Source organism: Nuphar pumila, chromosome 6 (assembly GCF_984573655.1).
Source record: "Nuphar pumila chromosome 6, dmNupPumi1.hap1.1, whole genome shotgun sequence".
Taxonomy (NCBI): domain Eukaryota; kingdom Viridiplantae; phylum Streptophyta; class Magnoliopsida; order Nymphaeales; family Nymphaeaceae; genus Nuphar; species Nuphar pumila.
In genome coordinates this window covers 30,148,568-30,174,729 of record NC_143254.1, presented here as the reverse complement: position 1 = coordinate 30,174,729, position 26,162 = coordinate 30,148,568, and the positions used below count along the sequence as shown (strand labels likewise).

The 26,162-nt window shown below is 36.0% G+C and overlaps 1 protein-coding gene across 1 annotated transcript in view; it reads left to right on the top strand.

The window, feature by feature from the left end:
• LOC149834530 (AP-1 complex subunit gamma-2-like) overlaps positions 1-25,485 on the top strand; it is a 92,639-nt gene extending 67,154 nt beyond the window's left edge. The window contains exons 13-18 of the mRNA XM_090011466.1: positions 4,335-4,439; positions 4,548-4,825; positions 14,761-15,036; positions 15,164-15,339; positions 24,530-24,634; positions 24,879-25,485. Coding sequence (XP_089867592.1) covers positions 4,335-4,439; positions 4,548-4,825; positions 14,761-15,036; positions 15,164-15,339; positions 24,530-24,634; positions 24,879-24,974 — 1,036 coding nt within the window. The 3' untranslated portion in view covers positions 24,975-25,485. The remainder of the gene's footprint in view (positions 1-4,334; positions 4,440-4,547; positions 4,826-14,760; positions 15,037-15,163; positions 15,340-24,529; positions 24,635-24,878) is intronic.
• Positions 25,486-26,162: the final 677 nt, after the last annotated feature.

The following is a 26,162-nucleotide window of genomic DNA, read 5'->3' as shown; positions in this document are numbered from 1 at the left end:
AAATAAGTAAAGTGAAAATTACAGAAGATAAAAATAAAAATAAAAATTACAAGAATATAATTATATACTTTAAATATGTATTTATATACATATACTTATACATATACATACTCTTGTATTACGAAGAATATGTATGTGTGTGTATATATATATATATATATATTCAAGTATATACATATATGTATTATTTTCTAATAGTCTCCCTCAAACTTATGGTGAAATCACCGAAAGTTTGTCAAGTAAAAAGTTGAATCTTGGTGAGCACAATGCCTTGGTGAAGAAATCCGCAAGTTGATATTCTGATGTCACATAGGGAAGATCAATAGTCTTCTTTAAATATTCTTTACGAACAAAATGACAATCCATCTCTATATGCTTAGTTCTTTCATGAAACGTATGATTTCGAGCAATGTATATGGAGCTCTTGTTGTCACGGCATAATCTTGTAGGATTCTGAAGATGAATTCCCATATCTGAAATTAGTTGTTTGTGCCATACGATCTCCATGGTGGTAGTCGCCATTGCTCTATATTCAGGTTCTGTAGATGATAGTGACACCTCTTGTTTCTTGCACCTCCATGAAATCAAAGATTCACTTAGAAACACACAAAAACCAGTTGTTGAACGCCTATTATTTAGATCCCCTTTCCAATCAGTATTAGAGTATGCAATAAAATCTAAGGAGGAAGAAGATGATAGAAAAACTCCCTTATTTATTGTGCCTCTAATGTATTTAATAATTCTCATGATTGCACTCATATGAGCTAATGTTGGAGCGTGTTGAAATTGACTGGCTATATGTACAACATAAGCTATGTCTGGTCTTGTAATACTTAAATACATAAGAAATCCCACGAGTTGTCTGAAGAGAGTTGGATTGTCCAAAGGAACTCCATCATTGACTCATATCTTCATTCCAAGAGTCTCTGGGGTGTCAACAACTTTATCATCTGATAGACCTGACCTGTCAATAATATCTGAAGCAAACCTGGTTTGTGACAATATGAACTCTCTGTTAGAGTATGATACTGGACTTGGATCTCGGCCCAAAGGGTTGAAGATCCATTTAATGTCAGCCACATATATATTATATTGATTTAAATAATAAAAATTACATTTATTAAATTTTATAATTAGGCAAAATTTGCGAGATATTACAATACATGGTTTTTTAGAGTTGCCTTGACCTGCAACATGAGATTTGAATCTATATGTTTCAGCATGAATTCTGATTCCATAAAAAGGTTATTTTAATTGATCTCTATCCAATTGGTTCACAATATGGACGTGTGGTCGTTTTTTGGATCTTACACTAATAGCATTGTGAAGCACTAAAGCAATTGTCCATCTATACCCTGCTTCACCACTCTTGACAGTTTTAGGGGCTATATTCACTAATATTACTTTGTAAGTTGTAACCTTAACCAAGAAATAAGGATCTCTTACTTAAAACGTAGAATAGTGGAAGAGAAGGGTAGAGGTCGCCTTCCTTGGCCACAACAACAAAACTCCGCCCCCTTTTGTCATTGATTTGGATTCTAAATAGAATGAAGAACTCCAAGAGCTCAACTCTAGGAAACCCTTAAATGCACATATAATATGAGGAAAATAAAGTTGCGTAGGTTAAGAGGTCAAAAATGATCCTGTGTTATCCATTTCCTTTTTTTCTAAATGCTTATGTATCTTGCGTTGCCATAACACCTCTGTCCCTTGAAGAAAAAAAGATTCTATCCTAGAAGATTCTTCACGCCTTGTTTCCACACAAAACTAATAATTTTCATCTGTTCCCACTGTGCAAATTCTGTTCATAGTCTAGTCAATCATCAATTTTGTCCATCTTGGCTTAGAGCAGGTAAATTTATTGTTGCAGAGAACACTATTTTCTATTTTAATATGCTTTCCTAATTACATGAAGGAAAAAAACCAGAACTCATCACCTGATCCAGATCTGAGTCAAATGATGATTGACTGGTTTTGATTACTTCAAATGATTTCTTGGAGGTAATATGTATGCCATAAGTGTCTTTCATCACTCTCCAATGTTATCAATAACATGCAATTTCATCAGTATAATCTGCCATTCAAAGCCTTAATCCAGCATTTTGGTCACCCTGTAAAAGTTGGTGTTTCTTTGGTCCAGTTTTTGTAAAGGAATTCTCGAAGAACCAACAATTTCCAGCTACCCTGTCAAATATATTGTTGATCAAAAACTTCATTTCTTATAAGACTGAATTTTGTAATGACCACACAAGCCATGGAGGACATGTTTTCTTGTGGGATATGTCCCTGATTATACCCTAACAGGTTACATGAGATTCATGTCTTCTTCACAAAAGCCAGTAAACATAAAGCCTGTGACATAGGTGTAGGTCTAAGTCACAGGGACTCGGCAAAGCAGGTGCTGCACCCGCGTTAATGCGACGCGACACAGGTGCGGTCAACACGACCCTGGGTGCGGTCAATGCACCCAGGGTAGTTTTTGTCCAATTTTTTAACATAACTTGTGTTTTCTTCTTGTAACTTGTGCTTGGTTGGTAAATACTAGCCGATACATGTTCCTAGGCATCATGGAAAAAATAAGGACGTTAACACTAATGGTTACTTAAAGGGGTTTCATGGAAAATGAAAGAAGAATTAATTCTACATGATTTTTAGTTACTTTTATCTTGGGAATTAATTCTACAAAGGAACGGACTGCTCAGTTCCCATTAATTACTCTCTCTCTCTCTATATAAGTAATCAATAAATGCATTAGAAAAGTTAATTGCTTTGACCGGTAAAATATCATGTCCATTTATGTTTTACGCCCTGCAGTGTAGGGATGAAAGTGGGGTTGGGTAGACCTGACCCAACCCGAATTGACCTAGCTTGACTCGGTCATGCCCAAGATGAACATTCATTAGTGTTAATGTTGTTAACTGTTAAAACTTATATATATATATATATATATATATATATATATATATATATATATATATATATATATATATATATTATATTTTGCCGCACCCCCGCACCCAAGGTTTTTGAAAGTGCCGCACCCGCACCCGCACCCGCACCCATGTGACATAGGTGTAGGTGTGGAGGGTGCGACATGGCAATTTCAGAAAACATGGGTGCGGAGCCAGTAAACTTAAAGCCTGTCACATAGGTGTAGGTGTGGAGGGTGCGACATGTCCCTGATTTTTATCATTCATTTAGTGAGCAACGTGTTTTGGATTATGAATTTTCGATGTTTGGATGCTTTTTTGAAAGTGCTAAAACATAACGGCCCACAACACTTTGTATTGTAAAGTTTTAAATGCATTGTGAGCCATCGTTTTTTCAAGTTTCGAAAAAGATGCCTATATGTCATAAAGTCTTCGTGTAAAGCATATTTCTTACTAAATAAATTATGAGATGCTCAAGCATTGGAGAAGGGGAGCTGTCTGATTGTCGTTGGTTGTAGATTTTGGACCTTCCTTTGGTTGGACGGTCTCCCTTCCCTATATATATATATATATATTTATGAGAGAGAGAGAGATGCTAACCACTTTTCTAGCTAACCGCCCAGCTTACTGGGTTTTTTAAGGGTGTTTTACTTAAATCTGACTGTGCAGATGTGCTTGGCATGGTCGATTTGCTAGGAAATGACATTTGGATCATGTTTTTTGATTAAAAACATGATTTTTTAAGCCTTGAATATTTAGAAAAATCTTAGACCATCAATTTTTGAAACTTTATAAAAACATACCTGCATATTGGAATCGGTGGATCCAAGAGCCGATTCCTATAAAATCAAGCATGTAGAACACATTTGGTGAGGTTTAAGGAAAACATAGAAAAACCCTTCAAATGCCTGGTTAGATGGGAAGTTAGCTAGAAAAATGGTTAGCAGCTACCACCTTCTCTCTCTCTCTCTCTATATATATATATATATATATATATAAAACTGGACTTGGTTAGTGTTAACCAAATCCACTTTTGGACTGAAATGGAACTGTGTCATTGACTTCACATGACACAAAGGAAGCCGTGTCCATGTGTCACACCCGCATCAGTGCAGTTGCAGCACAGGTGCGTTGCCCTGTTAGAAGAGTCCATGTTACATCACATCAAGCATTTTTAGTGAACAGTTCCTGTGAGATCTCTGGAATCTCTACTTGCAATTTGAGTTAATCTCTAGGCTAAAAGTAGAATGTTTGTTTTCCCTTATTCTTCATTTCACAATATTTGACACTTTGTTTTTATAGTTTTGTAAGTGTGATTGCTTTATGTGCTGTATAGATCTTTATTTATTTAACACGATGTATGACACATTGCTTATTTGTATCATTTTGTGACTTTTTGAGCAGGAGGATAGAAGAGATTGTTGTGCAGCAAAAAAGAAACCTTGTGCTGGAGTTACAACAAAGATCTATTGAATTCAGTTCTATCATTCACAAGCATCAAAATATCAAGTTTGTTTTCCTCTTGTTATGCCTATATATCTATGGAATTGTATACTTCTAAGGAACAGATATTTGTAGTCAATTTCTGCCTAAAGGGCATAGTTCATGACATTGCAGGCCTTCTTTGCTGGAACGGATGCCTGTTCTTGATGAGGCTATTTTCAATGGAAAACGAAAAAGTTCGTCTGCGGCATTGTCATCTGATAATGCTAACAAGGCATCATCAAAAGGAACACCACTGAACCTTCCAAATGGTCTTAGCAAGCCCCCTGTGGCACCTCTTGTTGATTTACTTGATCTGGACTCAGATGTTGCTCCTGCTCCTAGTGCACTTGCAGGCGACTTCCTCTCTGATCTTCTTGGTGTTGATTTGTCAAGCGGTTCACCATCATCAGGTTTCTGCTACTTTCTTTTCCTTGCTAGTAAACCACATGCATCAAATATTCCCTTGTGATACAAAAATATCATTTTCTTTGAACTCTTGCCAGAGAATAACGACTCATTATTATTATTATTATTGTTATCATTATCATTTCTTCTGATGAGGCGTCAGTTTTAACTTTTGGGTTTTGAAACCATTCACACCATGGTATTTCACTTGCATGTCAACATTTTTCAATTTTAGTTTTACTCTTGAATATTATAAGACCCTTGCCCATAAATCATTTACCATTCAAGGTTGAAAATTTACACTCTTGTATATGCTAAGACTTTGTCCATAAATCATTTACTATTCAATGTTAGAATATTTCCATAAAAGATTTTAACAAATTCAGGTTTGTTGTTTGGATTCAAGTTTTTTCTATTTATTGATGGCTAGAAGAGGTGATGATAACCTGGTTAGTCTTCAAGGAGAAATAGCTCGTGTCTGGTTGTAGTAAGGTGTTAGTTTCTGCAGCAAGGTGGCCCATCCATTAATATGAAGAACAATGAACACTATGAATCCTCAAGAAGAGAGAACACCAAAGGAGAGAAAAAGATAAACTTCATTAACCTCAAAGGAAAGCAAATACATTCATATAAAGGTGTCAACCCTTTCCTTTACTACCAGACAAAAATGTTTTGACTTCTAATCTAAGTTACATGGACAAGAATACCCCTAATAAAGAATATAATGTACAAATGAATATATGTGAGGGGTTGCACACAAATAGTAATATAATATTGTACATACTCTTAACACCGCCTTAAATTTGGGATGATGCAAGCGGAATCATGCCGAGTTTGGAAAGGAATGTGCTGAACAAGACTCTTTGTGAACACGTCTGTGATATGATCCATTGAGCTTACATGTTCCAAAGCAATGACTCAATCTTTGTAGGCCTTCTCTGTATAGTGACAATCTATCTCAATGTGCTTGGTTTTCTCATGCAACTTCAGAATTTTTGCTAATGAGATTCTCAACTAACCGTCTATTTACCATAGAGTCCTCTAGCTCCACACCATCTGAAGCTCTCATCATCAAATTTGCTTCCATAGGAGAGTTGACTCTCCTTGAGTCATCTGCCAACCTTGCTTTTGTCACCAAATTTGTTGCATACTATTAAAATATATTATATATAGGCGGTGCACTGCTAGGTAAGGATACATCATGGTGGAACGAGGATGTCAAATTAACTATTAAGGTTAAAAGAGAGTGTTATAGAAATCTAAGTAAGAGTCGTGATAATGAGAATTTGGAGAAGTATATGATAGCAATGAAGGAAGCTAAAAAAGTAGTTCGAAACGCGAGAGATAATGTATATAAGGAGGTTTATGACAAGTTGGATACCAAAGAGGGCGAGAAGGATATTTATAGGCTTGAAAAGATGAGAGATAGGAAATTGAGGGATTTGAGTATGGTTAGATGTATCAAAGATGAAACGCAAAGGGTTTTAGTCAAAGATGAGGAGATTAAGGAGAGATGAAAAGATTATTTTGATAAGCTATTTAATGGAAGTCATGCTCATGATCTTGGAGACTTCTCCATTCCTTTTCATGAGATGAATCGTGACTTCATGTGCAAGATTCAAAAGAAAGAAATTGCAAAGACTTTGAAGAAAATGAAATCAAGAAGGGCAGTTGGCCCAGATGGTATACCTATCGAGGCTTGAAAATGCTTGGGAGAGAAAGGTTTAGAATGGTTGATAAATCTTTTTAACAAGATTTGGCGGACAAATAAGATGCCTAATGAGTGGAGGAAGAGTACTTTGGTACCTCTATATAAGAATAAGAGTGATATACAAGATTGCACAAACTATCGTGGTATAAAACTCATGAGTCATACTATGAAACTTTGGGAGAGGGTGATTGAGTCTAGGTTGAGGAAGGTTGTCATGATATCGGAGAATCAATTTGGTTTTATGCCTGGAAGATCAACTATGGAAGCTATACATCTTCTTAGACAACTTATTGAGAGAAATAGAGAGAGGAACAAAGATTTGCATATGGTTTTTATTGATTTGGAGAAGGCATATGATAGAGTACCTAGGGACGTTCTCTGGTGGACAATGGTGAAGAAAGGTGTTTCTCTTAAGTACATTAGTATAATTAAAGATATGTATGAAGGAGTAGTAACCAATGTCCGCACTTGTGGAGGGGTGACAACCAATTTTCCTATAACGGTTGGGTTACATCAAGGATCTGCATTAAGCCCTTTCCTATTTGCTATAGTGATGGATGAGCTTACAAGATCAATTCAAGAAAATGTGCCGTGGTGTATGTTGTTTGCTGATGATATTGTTTTGATTGATGAGTCTAGAGCTGGGGTTAATGCTAAGCTAGAATTATGGAGACAAACATTGGAAGAAAGAGATTTTAAGTTAAGAGTAAGACATAATATATGGAATGTCGGTTTAGTAAGCAACGAAGTAGTGATGGGAGTGTAGTGAAGCTTGGTGAGCAAGAAATACCGGTAGATGACTGTTTCAAATATTTGGGATCTATCATTCAAAAGTATGGAGAAATTGATGGAGATGTAAATCATAGGATAAAGGTTGGGTGGATGAAATGGAAAAGTGCAACTGAAGTGTTGTGCGATCGTAGAATGCCATTGCGGTTAAAGGGAAAGTTTTATAGGACGATAATTAGGCCCGCTTTACTATATGGTACGGAATGTTGGGCTGCCAAGAGACATCATATTCAAAAAATGAGTGTAGCTGAGATGCGTATGCTTAGATGGATGTGTGGAAATACAATAAAAGCTAAGATTCGAAACGAGGAGATACGTAAGAAGGTAGGCGTTACATCCATTGAAAATGAGATGAGAGAGAATCGTTTACGGTGGTTTGAACATATTCGGCAAAGGCCTAATGATGCTACAATTAGAAGGATGGAGAAATGGAAAAATATATTAGTTAAAAGAGGTCGGGGTAGGCCTAAGAAGACTTGGATGGAAATGATAGGAAATGATATGAATGCTTTGAACCTCACCGAGGACATGGCATTGAATAGAAATGATTGGAGGAGAAGGATTCATGTGGAAGACCCAGAATGATTTTCCTTTTTGGTTCATATCGCCGACCCCAATTGTTTTGGGATGAAGGCGTAGTTGTTGTTGTTGTATAATGAGAAGGCTCATAGTATGAATGTAAGGCTATTAGACAAGCTCTATAATGTGGTGAGAGAGATTCATATGAAACAAACCTATTAGGTGGAATTGATTCTCTAAAGGAACGCCTAAGGGAAGTTTCTTCTAGAGGTTCATTAAGCCGCAAAATTTTTTTTAAAGCACTAATAGGTTTCTCTTGCTCACGTCGGGTGTAAAGATGTAGATTGTCACCATTAGTTGGTGATATTTCAATATTATGTGTGTCTTCACTATTATGTGGGTTTTCTAATATTTCCGAATGACTTAAAGATTCATCATTTGTATCTTTTAAAAGATCATTTAAAAGCATATATTCAATTTCATTTTGTTTGTCTAATATTTCAAATCCGTTCTCATCTTCTAAAAATGTCACATCTTTTGAAATGTATAACTTATTATTTTTATAATCATAACATCTATAGCCCTTTTGATTTTCACCATATCTCAAGAATACACATTCAATTGCCTTTAGTGATAATTTATCTCTTTTATGTAAAAGAACAAAGCATTTACATCTAAAAATATAAAGACGATTGAAATCAGGTGAGATTTTAAAAAGTTTTTCATAAGGAGAGATATTATTTAGTTTTGAGGACGTCATTCGATTGATTAAGTGGAGGTTAACACGGCTTCGGCCTAAAAATTTTTAGGAATATTTTTAGAAATAAGTAATGATCTAGTGGTTTCTAAGATATGACTATGTTTTCTTTCTGCTAGACCGTTTTGTTGTAGAGTTCTTGGACATGATCTTTGATGACAAATGCCATGTTGTTTTAAATATGTTTGAAATTCATTTGATAAGTATTCTCCTCCGGAGTCAGATCTAAGAATGGATATGTTACTTTGAAATTGATTTTGAATTTTTGCACAAAATTCTTTAAAAAAGGTAAAGACTTCCGATTTGAGGTTAAGAAAATAAATCCATACATATCTAGTATAATCATCAATAAAGGTCACATAATATGAATAACCACCTTTAGATAGAATCGGAGATGGTCCCCACACATCGGAATGCACCAATTCAAAAGGTCTAGTTGAAATAAAGGTTATTGTAGGAAATGGAATAAACTTCATTTTTTCAAAAATACAATCTTTGTAATTCATATTTTTTTTTATAAAACTTGTTTCCAAAAGGAAAAAGATACATTTTAGAATAACTTGGATGTCCAAGTCTTTTATGCCAAGTTTCAATACTTTTATCTTGGACATAAGTATAAAATTTTTTTGTAGAGAGTGTAAGTGATCCATGTAGTAAAGATCTCCCTTTCTATGGTCTTTCCCAATCCGCTTTCCGAACTGGAGATCCTGCACGAAGCACTATTGAGATGATAAAGATATTTCACATCCATGGTCGGCTATTTGGGAAACGAAAAAAAGCTTGAGATTTAGTTTAGGAACTATTCTTATTTTTGAAACAAAAAAGTTTAAAATTTTTCTAGGATCTAGAGTTCCAATGCCATTTATTTTGAGAAAAGTTCCATCGGTCGTAAAGACACAAGATATTTTTGAATTGGTGCATACCAACGTTAAAGCATTTTTATGGGGAGTCATGTGAAAAGAAGCTCTGGAATCTAAAATCCAAGAATACGTACTGGGAGGTGATGAAGTGGCAATGGCGGCACCGGAGGTGGAGGAAGTAGCCTTTAAGATTTGTTAGAGAGCCATGGATATTTGACCAAGAATGTCTTTGAGATCCTCGTTTTTGCCTTCATCTTCTTTAGTGGAGGATTACTCAACGGAAGCCATCTTAGGCTTGAAAGTCCCATTTAATTTTGGGCATGCGGGTTTGATATGTCTCGGCTCATAACAATGATGACATATAATCATCTTCCTTCCACCATTCTCTTGTTTTCTAAAATGAGGTGCCTTGTATGTTTTAACATGATTGCCGGGTTTAGATACGGCAAGAACATTATCCATGCTCTTACTCATGCCATGTCGAGTCTCTTCTTGAGTAATTTCGGCAATGGCATCCTCTAAAGGAGGAATAGTGAATCTATGAAGGAGTGAGGATCTCACTTGTTCAAATTTGGGACGAAGCCCAAATAAAAATTGAAACAATCTATTTTATTTCATTTGTTTTTATCTAATCTCAACATCCTCCGTAGCCACCCATTTAGGCTCTAAAAGAGCCAATTCATCCCACAAAGGGTTTAAAGCACTATAGTAATCTTGGATGATCATATCCCCTTGTTTTGTAGTTCTAACTTTCTCTTGCAAGAAATATGCTCTTGCAAGATCTTTTTAGGTATACATACCCTTCATAAAAAATAAAGCTTCATAGGCTCGACGAAATTTGGCAATATTTGCACATACCTTAAGTTCAACATTATTCATAAACCATGCTAGGATTTTTGCATGGTTGTTTTCCCAATCTTCCACTTAATGTTGATGGTCTTTTATTGCTTTGAGACGAGCATCTTCCTCAAGAGCTTTTTCTTGACCTCCTTCCATGTTTGTGAGCTTAAGTTGATGTTCCGGAATGACCCCCATTACATAACCCCAAAGCTTCTTTCCTTTGAGTTTATTTTTCATTGCGGATGCCCACATCATGTAATTTTTTTCATTGAGCTTGAATGATAGGTCGATCTTAGTCTCCATTGCTTCAATAAGAGAATATGTAAAAGAAGTGGAGAGAGAGACAAGATTTCACCTTGGAAGAATCGGATGGCTCTGATACCATGTAACGAGATATGCAGAAATATAAAGAGTGCTATAAGCACTTGTAATGTCCTACAATGGACAAACAAAAAAGACAATAGCCAAGTCCGCTAAGGGACAACGCATACACAAGCCTTGAGAAAGGCAAAAATATAAAAGCCTCTTTATTGAGAGAGAAAAAGCTCTCAAGCATGAAGAAAATACAAAGGGGTTCACCCGTATTTATACAAAAAGAAATGAGAGGAAGGGAGGCTACATGGCCTCAAAAGAAGAGCCAAAAAGAGGGCTCTCATGGAGTCGTTGGGAGCCCCCAATGGTCACAATTGTGACCGTTGGGGGCCCCAACGACTCTATGGTGGGGCCCCTTAAGTGGCTAAAAAGAAACAAAATAAAAAAAAAGAAAAAAAGAAAATAAATACAAAAAATAAAAAAGGAAGAAAAACAAGTACCCCTACCGGGTACTGTGTGAAATGACCATAATACCCCTATTGGGTATTATGGTGTATTAGAAGAAATATATATATATATATATATATATATATATATATATATATATATATATATATATATATATATTAACAATTGCCAGTGCAACAAACTCCTCTCTGCAGGAGATGGGCTACGAGGCCTGCCTTAGGTCCATGTGCTCCCTAAGGTAATATGAAATATTATATGAATCTTGCTGCCTTTGGCAGATTCATGTGTTTGTTCACGTGGAACAATGAAAAAATACATTATATTTCTTATCACATATGATGTAATTGGATTGTATGTTATCCAAACTCCTGTAACCCTACTCTCATGCTTAGCTAATAAAGGAAAAATCATCTACCAATATTTAGACTTGCATTTGTTTTTAAGTAAATTGTTATTAGAAATTTAAATTCCTTGGCATGTGTTAAATGGATACAGCTGTAGGTACAATGATACCTCATTTTTAATACGACCATTTACCAATGTAAAGGGGATACATCATGGAAGTTAAAACCAATGTTGTAATTAGTGTATCAAAACCTGTATCACATGAGCCTGAGATATGGGTGTATCGTACCATATCATGAGATACGGGAAAAAGCATTTAAATTATGTATTTTTTTAAAAATCACAAAAAACAGGGAAAAAATCGAAAAAATTAAAAACAAAAATGCAAAACATAGAACGCAAGAAAAAATAAATAAACAAGAATGAGTACAAGAATTAAAAGCAAGTAATTGTATAAAAATAAACATAGTAGACTATTGACATGTCATTCACATTGATGATAGTGATACATGATGCTTGATACTTGATAGAACATAGAAGCATTGTTTGCTACATAACTGCAAAAGTCAAAATGCTCAAAGGTTCATTACATAAACTCATAAAGTCAATAACATAGTTCACTACAAGTATATAGTTGACTACATAACTAAAAAAGTGAAAAGACTCAAAAGTTTACAATTTCATAATGCACTACAATAAGACTTATCAGTTATCTTCATTGTCAAACATTCCTTGTTTATAATTAGAAATGACATCTTGTTGTGTGGCAGCTGGCACTTGTGGGTCTTGTGCCTCTTGTTGCACTTCATCTGAATCAGATTCTATATTGCGTTGTGCCAGTGCATGAAGGCCCTGCACATGTCCCAATTCTTGTAATCTTGCTTCTTGCCTTCTATATATCTCACCAAGATTGAAAGATATCATAGAACGTGCATTATCTGGATATCACACACATGGTCACACTGGAGCATCAGGTTCTCAAACAATGTGTTGTTTCATGCGATGTACATCTCCATTAATCAATGCACAACAAAATCTGTATCTCAATACATTATGCTGCCTGAAATCATTAGAAATCTCATAAAACCACCACACCAGGTCATCACCATTGATAAATCTAATTATCACAAATGTAAATAATTAAAACTTAAAATAAAATATCACTGCATACCAAAGTCAAAAGGTTTACAACTTTACATAATAGATAGGACTAAGAAAGGTCATACAAGTTACAAACTAAAGATCTCTCTCTCTCTCTCTCTCTATATATATATATATATTATCTCAATGATTTTTTTTGTTTGACGCAGCGTAAACATTCACTAGCTTGAGATGTTGATGGTTCATCTTCATCTTTTGAATTAGGAACAACTTCTGACAATTTTTTTTCATTGAATGCTGCATGTACTTGTGTCTTTTTTTTTATCATCTTCCATGAGATTCGTAAGATGCTCGACACGAACATCAGAGAGAATACCATGAGTAAATAATCATACAGTGAAGTTGCGATGCCCTACGATGTGACATTTAAATCTATACAATTTACCATACATTACAAAACCACAAAAGTTACACTTTATTATCCCTTTTAAAAGTGTCCATAAATCCACTAGTTTGCATTATTTCCATGCTGGATCTTTAAGCTGCAACCTCCACTGTCCATCAGCCTTTAGGGCACAATTTTGATATTTAAGAATACAAAAATAGGTGATTTAAGATGAGAAAAAAAACTAAGATGAACAACACTTTTAGGACTAAATAAATGCAAAAAAAAAAAATTAAAACATCAAAAGAAATGAGCTTAGGTTTTGATGCTTGAAACACTCTTCCAACTTCAATGCCACACAAATCAAACTCCTAGGGCTCGATTTTGAGGGTTAGAAGTTAAAGAAAATGTATGTGTAGGATGAAAATGGATGAATTTAGGGTAAATCACAGTACTATGACTTGATTTTGAGGGTTAGAAGCCAAAAAACGAGTGTGTAGGATGAGAATGAAGGGTTTTAGGATAAAAGAGAGGCTTTGGGGTTTGGTTTTGAGGGTTAGAAGCCAAAAAATGGTTGGGCATGATGCAAATGACTGAGATTTGAGGCAAACCATACCTCTAGGGCTCAGATCTAGAAAATCCTCAATTTTAAGGGTGAATTTAAGGTGGGTAGGCTTAAAAAAGGGGTTTGGGGAGGGTGAACATGAAAAAATGGGGTCAAAATAATCCTTGGGGGCTAAAAAATGGCCTCCATAAGTGGTCGGTCACCACTTTTCCAATGCCGGAAAAGTAAAAAAAACAAACAGTGCTCAACTCGTACGATACAAGGTGTACCCTGCGTAAGGAAATGACTTTGAATACATTAGGTTCAATAATGAACCAATGCACATGCACATGAAGTGCGAATATACCCACTAAAGGGAACAACACAAGCACATAATGTGCTAACACAACCCACAAAAGGGGCAAAATGCCTATAAGGCATAAGTTAATATTATTGAAGAGAAAAGGGTGTAACACCCATTACAATGGAGCAAAAGCTCCTTCTTGAAGTGGTAAATACAAAGGGGAGAGCCCCTATTTATACACTCTCAAAGGGACCACCTTGGGGGCTCCCAAAGGAGACGTTGGAGAGCCCCCAACGGTCACATTTGTGACCGTTGGGGGCTCCCAACGTCTCTATTGGGAGGCCCCCAATATAGTACGAAAAACAAAAAATAAAAAACAGAAAATAAAAGAAATATTACAATGCATATTCCAATTGGAATATGCGTAAAATGACAAATTACAAGAATACCCTTGAGGGTATTTTAGGAAGAGAATATATATATATATACGTATCTTTATATATATATATAAATATATATATGTACATTTAAGGATTATATTTCAACATACATATATGTGTACGAGTACACATATTTTAACACCCTGTTTCGTACGACATATATTGTATCGGTACGATAATCGTATCCAATACAATATGTGCCTCAAATTGTATCGGTTCCCCTTCTGATACTATGATATATCGTATCATATCGTACCATATGATACGATATTGACAACACTGGTTAAAACTGACTGTCCATGTGACATAGCTTGTTATGTTCTTGACTGGCTCTGAAACATTTTGGATTTACAAGGGTCTGAAGTTTCACTATATAACAAGTGGTTTTATTTTTCTTGTGAGCATTTGTTGCAGTTTTCAGTAGCTCCATCTCCTTTGTGATTTGAAATACTAATCTGAGATTTTTGTGTTCACACGCATGATCCATTCTCTGTAAAGTTTTTTGGTGTGGTTGTTAATGAAATCAACTGAGTCATTTCTTTTTTCATCTCATTCTTGTCTGTAGGTATAAACCAAGCACAAAAAAGTGGTACGGATATCCTGCTTGATCTGTTGTCAATTGGAACTGTTCCTCCACAAAATAATTCATCGCCTGGAACCCATGATGGGACTATGCCGATTGACCCATTAGAAACACCTTCTCCACTCTCTTCTCTGACTTCTCCTATTAAACCACAAACTTTGGGAACCATGCAAGAACCGATTAAGGACGTAAAACCACAGAGAAATTCTCCTATGCAAAATTTGCTGGATGACTTTGCCTCTGTTCAGTCTACACCCGGTATGAAGTCATAAATGCTTCTTTCTTTCTTTTTCTTTTTTATTTTAAATCTTTGGAAACTCCACGACACCAGTGAGGATTATGTCTGTTATGTCATTTTACTCTTTTCTCTCTTGTCCACCTACAGGGGATGCTGCGCCAACATTTCCATCTATTGTTGCACTTCAGAGTAATTCATTGAAGGTGCAGTTTAGCTTTAGTAAACAGACGGACAAATCATCTACAACATCAATCCTGGCTACCTTTACAAATAATTCATCCAGTTCATACACTGATTTTATCTTTCAGGCAGCTGTCCCAAAGGTAGATATTGTAAAACAGTTTTATGACATAACTTTCTGTTATTTCAATTGATCCTCTATTTTCGATTATTTCTTAGTTTGCTAAACTATTTTCTTGCAATATTCTATCAGATATTATTGGATGAATTTGAGCAATCTCTGGCTTTATGTGTTTTTTGTGTATGTACATATGTATTTTGTTTGTCTATGTTTAGCTGTTTGTTCATTGATTTATAAAATTGTTTCTGATAGATCCTGAAATTGACAAGTCCTTGCTACCAGTGGGATATTTTTATCTCACAAAATTTACTATTTAGCCATGACTTATTCCTAATCTTCACACAATATATGTTGGTATTTAGTGTTCTTTTTATGGATTGGCTAGACTTTGCTTTGGGTGCATCGTGCCCGCAGGGGGCTGTCGCTGTCCCTGGATGGAAAAAGGCTTCCGGAATGCTTGAACATTCCACACAGGGATGGGGGGAGGCTTGCACGCCTGCGAGGGTATGAAGGCTGGCTGTATCTTGAGACTCAGCTTACTGAGATTATTTGAGCAGTTTGTCCACAACTGTGCAGAAAATGTATCATTAAGAATTTTTCTCTTTTTATGTCTTATATAACTATCACATCTCCTTGCAGAAAGCTTGTATGTAATTGCTTTCTTATCTTAATGATCTTAATTCATGAACAAATTGATACTTCCTTGCCCAACTAGCTTGCTTGTACACTTGTCTCAATAAGTTCCATGCATCTGTGGTGTCTTCAGTTCAGACTTTGCTAGATTAATGGTATTTCCTGTTAAAATATGTTGTACATATATATATTTATATATATAGATCACGACACATACACATATATATATTAATTATATATATGTCTATGTGTCTATCTACATATATAAATATATATATATATATTTATATCTTTTGTAAATAGACCCATATAGGGGTAAAACAGTCTTTTTACTTCTTATCGCATATTGTAATTTTTCTCCTTTTCTTTTATTTCCTTTTTTCTTTCTTTTTTATTTTTCTTTATTCTTTTCCTTTTCCACCTTGGAATGGGCCCCACCTAGGAGGACGTTGGAGCATCCAACGGTCATATTTATAACCGTTGGAAGGGCTCCAACGTCCCTCTAGGAGCCCTTCCAAGGCCTCCTCTTTTGTCTATAAATAAAGGGGTTTCTCCCCATTGTAAAGTGTGCTTCTTTGAAGCCTTTTGAGTGGAATATATATTTTTCCTCTTCTTTTGGGTGCCTTACCACTTTAAGTGGTTGTGTTGTTCTTTTGCCCATTAGTGGCTATTTGTGTATGCGCGTGCTCTCTTGTTTTGCTCTTGGAGACTTCATCCGGCACTTCATTACATGGTATCAGAGCCTTGGTTGATAAAGCTTCATCGGATCTTCTTTTGACAAGTAATATCCTTCTCTTTCGTGCATTTATATTCCTCTTCTACAAATGGCCAACAAGGATGCAAAAATCGACCTCTCATTCAAATTGGATGGGACCAATTATCGCATGTGGGCGGCCGCTATGGAAAACAATCTCAAAGGTAAAAAACTTTGGGGTTATGTATGTGGAACCATTCCGGAACCACAATTGAAGTTGACTAAGTTTGAAGGTAATGAGGAAAAAGCTTTGAACGAAGAGGAAAAAGAGAAGGCTATTCTTGATTACTCTTCTAAATTAGAAGATTGGGAAAGTGAGCATGCTAAAATTTTAGCATGGTTCATGAACAATGTTGAATTAAAGATTTGTGCAAATCTCGCCAAATTCAAGAAGGCTAATGAAGCTTGGTTCTTTATGAAAGGCATGTACACTCAAAGAGACCTTGCTAGGCATTTCTTCCTACAAGAAAAGGTAAGAGCTACCAAACAAGGTGATATGAGTATTAGGGACTACTATAGTGCCCTATCTTCTTTATGGGATGAACTTGTCCTTCTCGAACCCCAATGGGAAGGTAGTGCTATTGCTATGAGGCAAGAGCAAATGGAAAAAGAAAGATTTTTCCAATTTATTCATGGGCTTCGCCCCGAATTTGAGCAACTTAGAGGATCCCTTCTCCATAGGGCCTCTACTCCTCTAAGTGATATTTTGGCCGACTTATGTCAAGAAGAGACTCGTTTGGCATTAAAACAAGATGTTGATGAAGTTCATGCCGTATCTAGACCCGGCAACAATGTAAGGCCATACAAACCACCTCATTTTTTCAAAAATAATGGTGGTGGAGGAAGGAAAATCATTTGCCATAATTGTAATGAACCGGGCCATATTCGTCCGGATTGCCCAAGATTTAAAAAGAAGGTGGCCTCCGTTGGTGAAGCTCCTCCAAATGAAGACTCAAAGAAAGATGGTGACATAAAAGAGTCTCTTGCTCATCTTACCGAAACTCTTCAACAATTCATGAAGATGAGCTCCTCTCAGTTTTCCTCTACACCATCCACTTCCGGCGCCGCTATCTCCTCCTTCCCAGGTATGACCTCTTGGATTCTTGATTCGGGTGCCTCCTTTCATATGACTCCGAATGCATCACTCTTATCAAAAACAAGTCTCAACAAATTTAAATCTTTTGTCTCCACTGCCGATGGAACGTCCTTGGATGTTGAAGGCATTGAGAATCTTGAGAAAACTTATAATGAAAACAAAGAATTTTTTGTTCCCAAAATTCGAATTATTCCAAAACTTAATTTAAATCTATTTTCCGTTTCCCAAATTACCGATTTTGAATGTAATGTCACTTTTTCACCTACCCATTGCTATGTGCAGGATCTCCGGTCCGGGAAGCGGATTGGGCAAGGCCATAGAAGAGGGGATCTTTATTATATGGATTTTTTGTCATTGCCAACCAAATCATTTTGTAATCATATTCAATCCAAAGATATTGAGACTTGGCATAAAAGACTTGGACATCCTAGTGTTTCTAAATTGTATCTCTTTCCTTTTTTGGAAAAATTTTGTAATACAAATACATTCACATGCAATGATTGTATCCTTGGAAAAATTCATTCGCTTCCGTATTCTCATAGTAATTTTGTGTCAAAAAGACCTTTTGAACTTGTGCATTCCGATGTATGGGGACCGGCACCCGTTCTGTCCAAGGGAGGCTACTCCTACTATGTTAGTTTTGTTGATGACTTTACTAGATATACATGGGTATACATTATTAAAAACAAATCCGATGTCTTTAATAATTTTAAAGAATTTCATATTCTTATTCAAAACCAATTTCAAAACAATATAGCTATATTTAGATCCGACTCTGGAGGAGAATACATGTCTAAAGATTTTCAAAATTATTTCAAAACAAATGGAATTTTACATCAACGATCTTGTCCTAAAACCCCACAACAAAATGGTCTTGCGGAAAGAAAACATAGACATTTAATTGAAACTACAAGAACACTTCTTGTTTCTAAAAATGTTCCTAAAAACTTTTGGGCCGAAGCTCTTCTTACCGCATCATATTTAATCAATCGTATGCCCTCTGCTTCTTTAAAAAATGTATCACCTTTTGAAAAATTATTCAAAATTACTCCAGATTTTAATAGATTAAGGATATTCGGATGTAAATGTTTTGTGCTTGTTCAAGGACAAGATAAACTATCACCTAAAGCTATTGAATGTGCATTCATTGGATATGGTGAAAATAAAAAAGGTTATAGATGCTATGACACTCGAAATAATAAACTCTATATATCAAGAAATGTAAACTTCCTTGAAGAACAAAATGGATTTGATGTTCACACATCTAGAGAAAACCTTGACTATTCCTTCCTATTTGATCTTGCTCCTAGAATTGAAACACCAGATGCAAGTACTTGCGATAATACTTGTGATGGCATTTCTCATCATAATGATATACTCCAACATGGTAATGATTCTCAAGTTGAGAATCTTAATGAAATGAATGTATATACCCGGCCCGGCGGTCAGGAATTGAACATCAACCTGCTCTTGAAAGATATTCTCAAGATCTCTCATTAGAAGAACCTATTAATGCACCTAGGAGATCTTCTCGTAATAGTAGACCTCCACAAAAATTTGTATCTTATGAATCTTTCTCACCTAATTATAGGGCTTGTCTCATGTTAATTCATTCATATCATGAGCCTACTTCCTTTAAAGAAGCTAAAGATCATCCACATTGGATTGAAGCAATGAAAGTTGAATTAGAGGCTCTTAACAAAGCTCAAACTTGGAGTATTATTCCTCAACCATTAGGAAAAAAGACAATTGGGTGTAGATGGGTATATAAAGTTAAAACCAAGTGTGATGGATCTCTTGAGAGATACAAAGCTCGTTTGGTTGCAAAAGGCTATGCCCAAGAATATGGAATTGATTACGAGGAAACCTTTGCTCCTGTAGCTAGGATGACTAGTGTGCGAACTTTAATTGCCTTAGCCTCCATTAAGCAATGGCCTATATATCAACTTGACGTTAAAAATGCTTTTTTAAATGGAAATTTATATGAAGAAGTGCTTATGGATCCTCCGCCAGGTCTTGAAATTGGTAAAGGAAATATTCTAAAGTTAAATAAAGCTCTCTATGGTCTTAAACAAGCACCTAAAGCTTGGTATGATCTTTTTAGCAAAGTAGTTCTTGATAATGGTTTCTCCTCATGTTATACTGATACTGCTTTGTTTGTTAAAAATTCTAATAATCACATTACAATTCTGTTATTATATGTTGATGACATGATTATCACAGGTAATGATAAGGGAGGTATTAAGCTTATTAAGAATATTCTCAAAGAAAATTTTGATATGTCTGATCTTGGTTATCTAAGATATTTTTTAGGTATTGAAGTTGCATACTCTCCCAAAGGGTATGTCCTCTCTCAGATGAAGCTTGCCTCCGACATTATTGACAGGTCTGGACTGACTGATGACAAGAAGGTGGAGACGCCAGAAATAATCAATGCCAAGATGAGAGCCAATGATGGCACTCCTTTAGCTGATCCCACACCTTATCGTCAATTGATTGGGTCGCTCACATACTTATCCATCACTAGACCCGATATTTCTCATGCAGTTCATAGTGCAAGTCAATTTCAGACTGCTCCCTCCACCATTCACATGGCTGCTGTCATGAGAATTATCAGATATTTGAAAGGCACCATAACAAAAGGATTATTCTTACCCTCTTCTTCACCTCTTACTTTACTTGCTTATACTGACTCTGATTGGGGTGGTAACCCCGATGATCGTATTTCTACCACAGGGTATTGTGTGTTTCTTGGAGAGTCACTTATCTCTTGGAGGTGTAAGAAGCAACAAAAAGTTTCACTCTCTTCTACTAAAGCAGAGTATCGTGCGATGGCCACTACCACCACGGAGATCGTATGGTTAAGAAGTTTGCTTAAAGATATGAGAGTCTCATTCTCAACTCCCTCAAAGCTGTGCTGCGACAACAAGAGCTCTATCTACATTGCCAACAATCACACCTTTCATGAAAGAACAAAGCACATTGAGATGGATTGCCATTATGTTCGTGATGAGTTCCTACGAGGCACCATTCAATTGCCTTATGTTCCAACCGAGTACCAGTTGGCAGACTTCTTCACCAAAGCTTTGCCATCGCCTCGTTTCTTCTTTCTCCTTAGCAAACTCTCGGTGATCTCACCGTGTGTTTGAGGGGGGGTGTTAAAATATGTTGTACATATATATATTTATATATATATAGATCACGACACATACACATATATATATTAATTATATATATGTCTATGTGTCTATCTACATATATAAATATATATATATATATTTATATCTTTTGTAAATAGACCCATATAGGGGTAAAACAGTCTTTTTACTTCTTATCGCATATTGTAATTTTTCTCCTTTTCTTTTATTTCCTTTTTTCTTTCTTTTTTATTTTTCTTTATTCTTTTCCTTTTCCACCTTGGAATGGGCCCCACCTAGGAGGACGTTGGAGCATCCAACGGTCATATTTATGACCGTTGGAAGGGCTCCAACGTCCCTCTAGGAGCCCTTCCAAGGCCTCCTCTTTTGTCTATAAATAAAGGGGTTTCTCCCCATTGTAAAGTGTGCTTCTTTGAAGCCTTTTGAGTGGAATATATATTTTTCCTCTTCTTTTGGGTGCCTTACCACTTTAAGTGGTTGTGTTCTTTTGCCCATTAGTGGCTATTTGTGTATGTGCGTGCTCTCTTGTTTTGCTCTTGGAGACTTCATCCGGCACTTCATTACATTTCCTACTCATTTGACCCAACCAATCAAGACGTACGTGCATTATTGATCTTTCAATCATCATACCCAGCTTCTCCTACCTTCTGTCTAGGTTCTGTCCTATCTAGGAAGCGCCACATCCTTTCCCTTCAACCACTGCCTTCATAAACTTAGCCCAAAACACAATTGTGCCATTCAACTTTACAGGAATAAGTTGTACAGTCACTTTTCTCTATTTTGTTACAAGCACTAGATATTTTTATGCAAATTAATTACTAATTTCAGGAGTGTTACTCGACTGCACACAAAAATCCCCAAGCTGCCCCTTTTTAATCTTCATGAAATGCTTCAAAACTCCAAATGGACAGACATTTTGCTCAAACCACCCTTCCAGCAAGTTTCTTGATCCAAGTAGAATCAAAGTTAGGCATCGAAAACTCTAAAAAATGATTAAATCCCAAAAATTCCAATGAGGTCCTGTTTTTCCTAGAACCAGCGGAAAATCTTTAAAACTTTGTCACTCTCACTACAGATGGAAATCACTGGTGATTTCTTCTTAAAATCCTATTTTCTGATGTTCTAAGTTTCTAACTGATGCAAAAGACTAGAAGTCAAAGTAATGTGAAGAAACCCTTAATCGTTCTTAGTTGGGTGAAGTCAACAACATCCTATCACCCAGCAAAGAGTCATCTTCCCTGATCGATTTTACAGCCCTCCAACAATATCTTCAGACATCTCCAACTCAAAAATGGCCCTTCTCAATATCCTTGGCGTTGATACTATCTCAATCAAAAAAATGTAAAAGATGAGAAGAGACCTCACAACATTGGTGTCAGTGTAGCTGCATTTCATTGACCAAAAGAATGCATAAGGATACATAATAATACCATTTATTTGGGTTACAATAGATAAAATAAGAAAAATGATGAAATGACCCTTATGACCTATGTATAAATATGTACAGAATGAACTGAAAAAAGACATCTATGTCCCTACTGCTCATTCTCACACATGCATATACAGTTATTTTTTTTCAAGATGTTTCATGTTTTGCTCTTCAAATTGATGCCTATGCACTAGGTGAGTCAAGCTAGGCCCATTGGCTAGGTGTTGCCTAACACTTACATATCATAGTTACTGATCGTTGATATTTTGAAAATATGATGATATTATCAGCAATTTAAGGTAAGTGAATAATATTTTGAAAATATCATGATGTTTTGAAAATATCATGATATTTTGAAAATATCACTGGAAATAAAAAAATCTATATATTGTCATGATATTTTTTATAAAATTCACCATTTTTTTAGTTTTGTTTTTCTCTTGTATTTTAAAAACTTTTCAAACTTATTTCCTTATATTTTTGCAAGAAAAATGACACAAAACCTATTATTTTCTTATCTTATTTATTTATTTTTAAATCTCTCAAGATTTTCTTGAAATTTTCCTGAGAAAAATCACTTGCTGAAAATCTCTCTGAGAGAAACCCTTTGGCGAGAAATTGCTGTGAATGATATAGGTGACATACTGACATGTTCATAAAGGTGGTGATCTGCTAGGCCTTTGATATTGCAGACTGTCACTACCTTTTTTCCCCTCTTTTCTCGTCCTAGAGAAGAAAGGATTGGCATGAGATGGAGAGAATGGATTTGGTTGTGCATTTCCTTGTCCTCCTAAGTAGTTCATATGAATGTCGAGTATGAGAAAATTTCTAGACATAGTAGAGGGGTCTAACCAGGAAAACTGCTATTGCTGGTCTTAAATTTGGCTGGTCAGACCTAAGCGTGATTCTTGTCTAATGCACAAATATAACTGCAGTTCTGGATTCCCCAAGTCAAATAACATGGTGTTAAAAGTTGTGTGATGCATATCTTTAAGCACAAAATTTGCTGTTAGGGAAGATGAGAAATATTTTGATTCACATTAATTGAAATTTGAAATAAGGTGGGTTCTGTGCTGATGTCATTATGCCTTTATGATAAACAATGGTCATCCACAGAATGATACTGCAGACCAACTTAGATGACACATAGATGGTTGAAAAACTGATGACTTCATGAGTTTGCTTTCTCTACCACTTCAGCATGCATGGAAGGGTGCTCTCAGACTTTTTTTATATATGAACCCATTCTGCACTTCGTCTAATCTGAATGCCTCATTCCTAGATCTATATCCTCGTAGCCTAAGATGATGTGGAAATAAAGTTGGCACTCACTCAGGCTAAGACTCAAACGCCATAAGCTACCTTGAGTAAGCCTGTTGAGGTTTACTATGGTCATGAACAAGATATCTAGTATATTGCATCATTATCAACTCATGAAAAAAGATGAAATTTTGGCCAATAAACCTACTGATTTTATCCTCAACTGCCCATGTGATCATGATTCCATGCTTCTTGTAGCGTTAATCTTGTAATATTGTATGTGCCATTTGATTTCATCTGATGTAGTTGTAAAATCACTCTTCTATTAATTTCTTTTTTTGTTCCCTTTTTCAGTTGAGATTTTAAATAAATGAAACTTTAGAGCTATGTGCCCTCAACCCTACAACCTTGATTAAACATTCATTGTCTTGTAGGTATCCACATCCTGAGTTTGCAATGCATATTCTCAATGAGAGACAGCTTCAAATCATGTTTGAAGCTGAAAAAATTAGAAGCAATCTGCTCACACAGTTTCTATTATAAATTTTTTTTAGAAAGTTTATTGATGCATATTCAACATCTAGAAGCTTGTTGCTGCAGTTTAATTCAAACAGTATCAATTGAATAGGACTATGGTCAGTTAAAATTTCAATGTCACTTAAGGTGGATTTTGGGGTCAAATCAGATAGCTGGACCAGCTAGAGTCATGTATATTAACAGGGCAAACACTATCGTCTTTCAACAAAAAGATGGCTGTTTTTCTTTTCTTTTTTTGTTTTCCACATGATCTTTTATTTTGTGATATATGGTATTCATCTGAAGATATCTGTCAAACAAAACCACTAAAGGAACCACATTGTAACATCAGTTTTCTGTTTACAGTTTGTTCAACTTAATTTAGATCCTGCTAGCAGTAATGTTCTCCCTGCTTCTGGGAATGGATCCATCACACAAAGTTTGACTGTTACAAATAGCTTACATGGACAGGTATAGCTTTTCCCTTTCAAGGATTTTTATATTTTCTGTTGTACTGTGTATAAATGCGGGATGCACATATACACAAGGGAGCATTTCCTGAGTTTTGGGAATTCTCATGCCACATTTGAAAGACTTCCTTCATACGTTTTTACCTTTTTCTTCTTCCTCGTGGAGTCAGATGAATATAGATTTGCCACTGATGCACCCTTGGCGTTTCATTTTCCACTTTCTGAAAATCTCTTCTGGTGGACAGAAACCTCTTGCTATGCGTATAAGAATAGGGTACAAAGCGAATGGCCAAGACATGCTGGAACAAGGACAAATCAACAATTTTCCTCCTGGTTTGTAGTGTTGCTGCCTACTTGGAAAGTGAATGCCTTGTAGGTTTCATCCCACTATTGGCTTCTAGGAGCTTCCTTCTGCTGAATGGGTTCTGCAGCAGGTCGGTCCTATCAAGTTAAATCCCTTTATTGAATCATGAGCATGAATCATAGCGGTTGGTATTTTTGTGGGTATCCACCAGCTCTCGTGCTGGCCTCGTCTTGTGTGTGTGTACATTGTTTGTTGAACAGCTGAGCGACCACTGAGCCACCACCTATACGAATGGTGAAAGAATATGTTTGGTTGCTAAGTGGTCATATTTTCTGGTTAATGAGGAATAATAGTAGTTGATAATGATTTTTATTCGTCGGGAGGTTGAATTCATACTGCTGCTGCATGTGTTCTTATTTTTTTAATTTGTACAGAAGTCAGAGAAAGGCTTGTAGACCCATGACTTGCTGAGGTAGTCCTACTGTACCACATCTTGTTGGCGCTTGATTTTTCTCATTAGCAATGACTAGAGTGTTTGTTTCGCTTTATCTAGGTTGCGAAGTGATCTAGTCTTTTACAAGAATGAGGCATCTGTTCAGATTTTGCACCCTTGTACTGCAAGTTTTTCAGCAGTGACGAAAAGGGAGTACTTTGTGCATTTTATAGTACAAAATTTGCACGCATGTTATGCAGTGTGGCTGCATGATTGGCATGAAGCGACCTGCTTGACAGCCACCCATCTTGGTATTTCTTGAGATGGGTGTGGTATCCATCTCGAGAAATGTTGAGATGGATGGTCATCCGCTGCATAAAAAATGACCTCATACAAAATATGCAGAAGGCAGAAGTATGGGTGGACGTTTACCAAAGCCTTTTCCCATCATAATTTTTTTCAAAATGGGCATGGTACTCCAAACAAGTGTGTTTACTCATTTGCAATAACCAAAATGTGTAAAGTTACAGACCGACCTACGGATAGATGACCAACAAATGAATAAACTTCAATCGTCATACAATATGTGAAAGGTAGAGGAAGGGTCAGTCTATAAGTGTATTGAAAGTTTTCTTACGCATAAATAAAAAAAAAAGTGTTCTTACGCCTGCAAAAGTGGACAACTCTATTGGAACCATGCATTTATCCTTATTCCTCGTAAGAAATGACTGATCCATATCTAAAAACTCAGTTGTTGAAACACTGTTTCCCCTTTCCAAGCAATGTCTTACC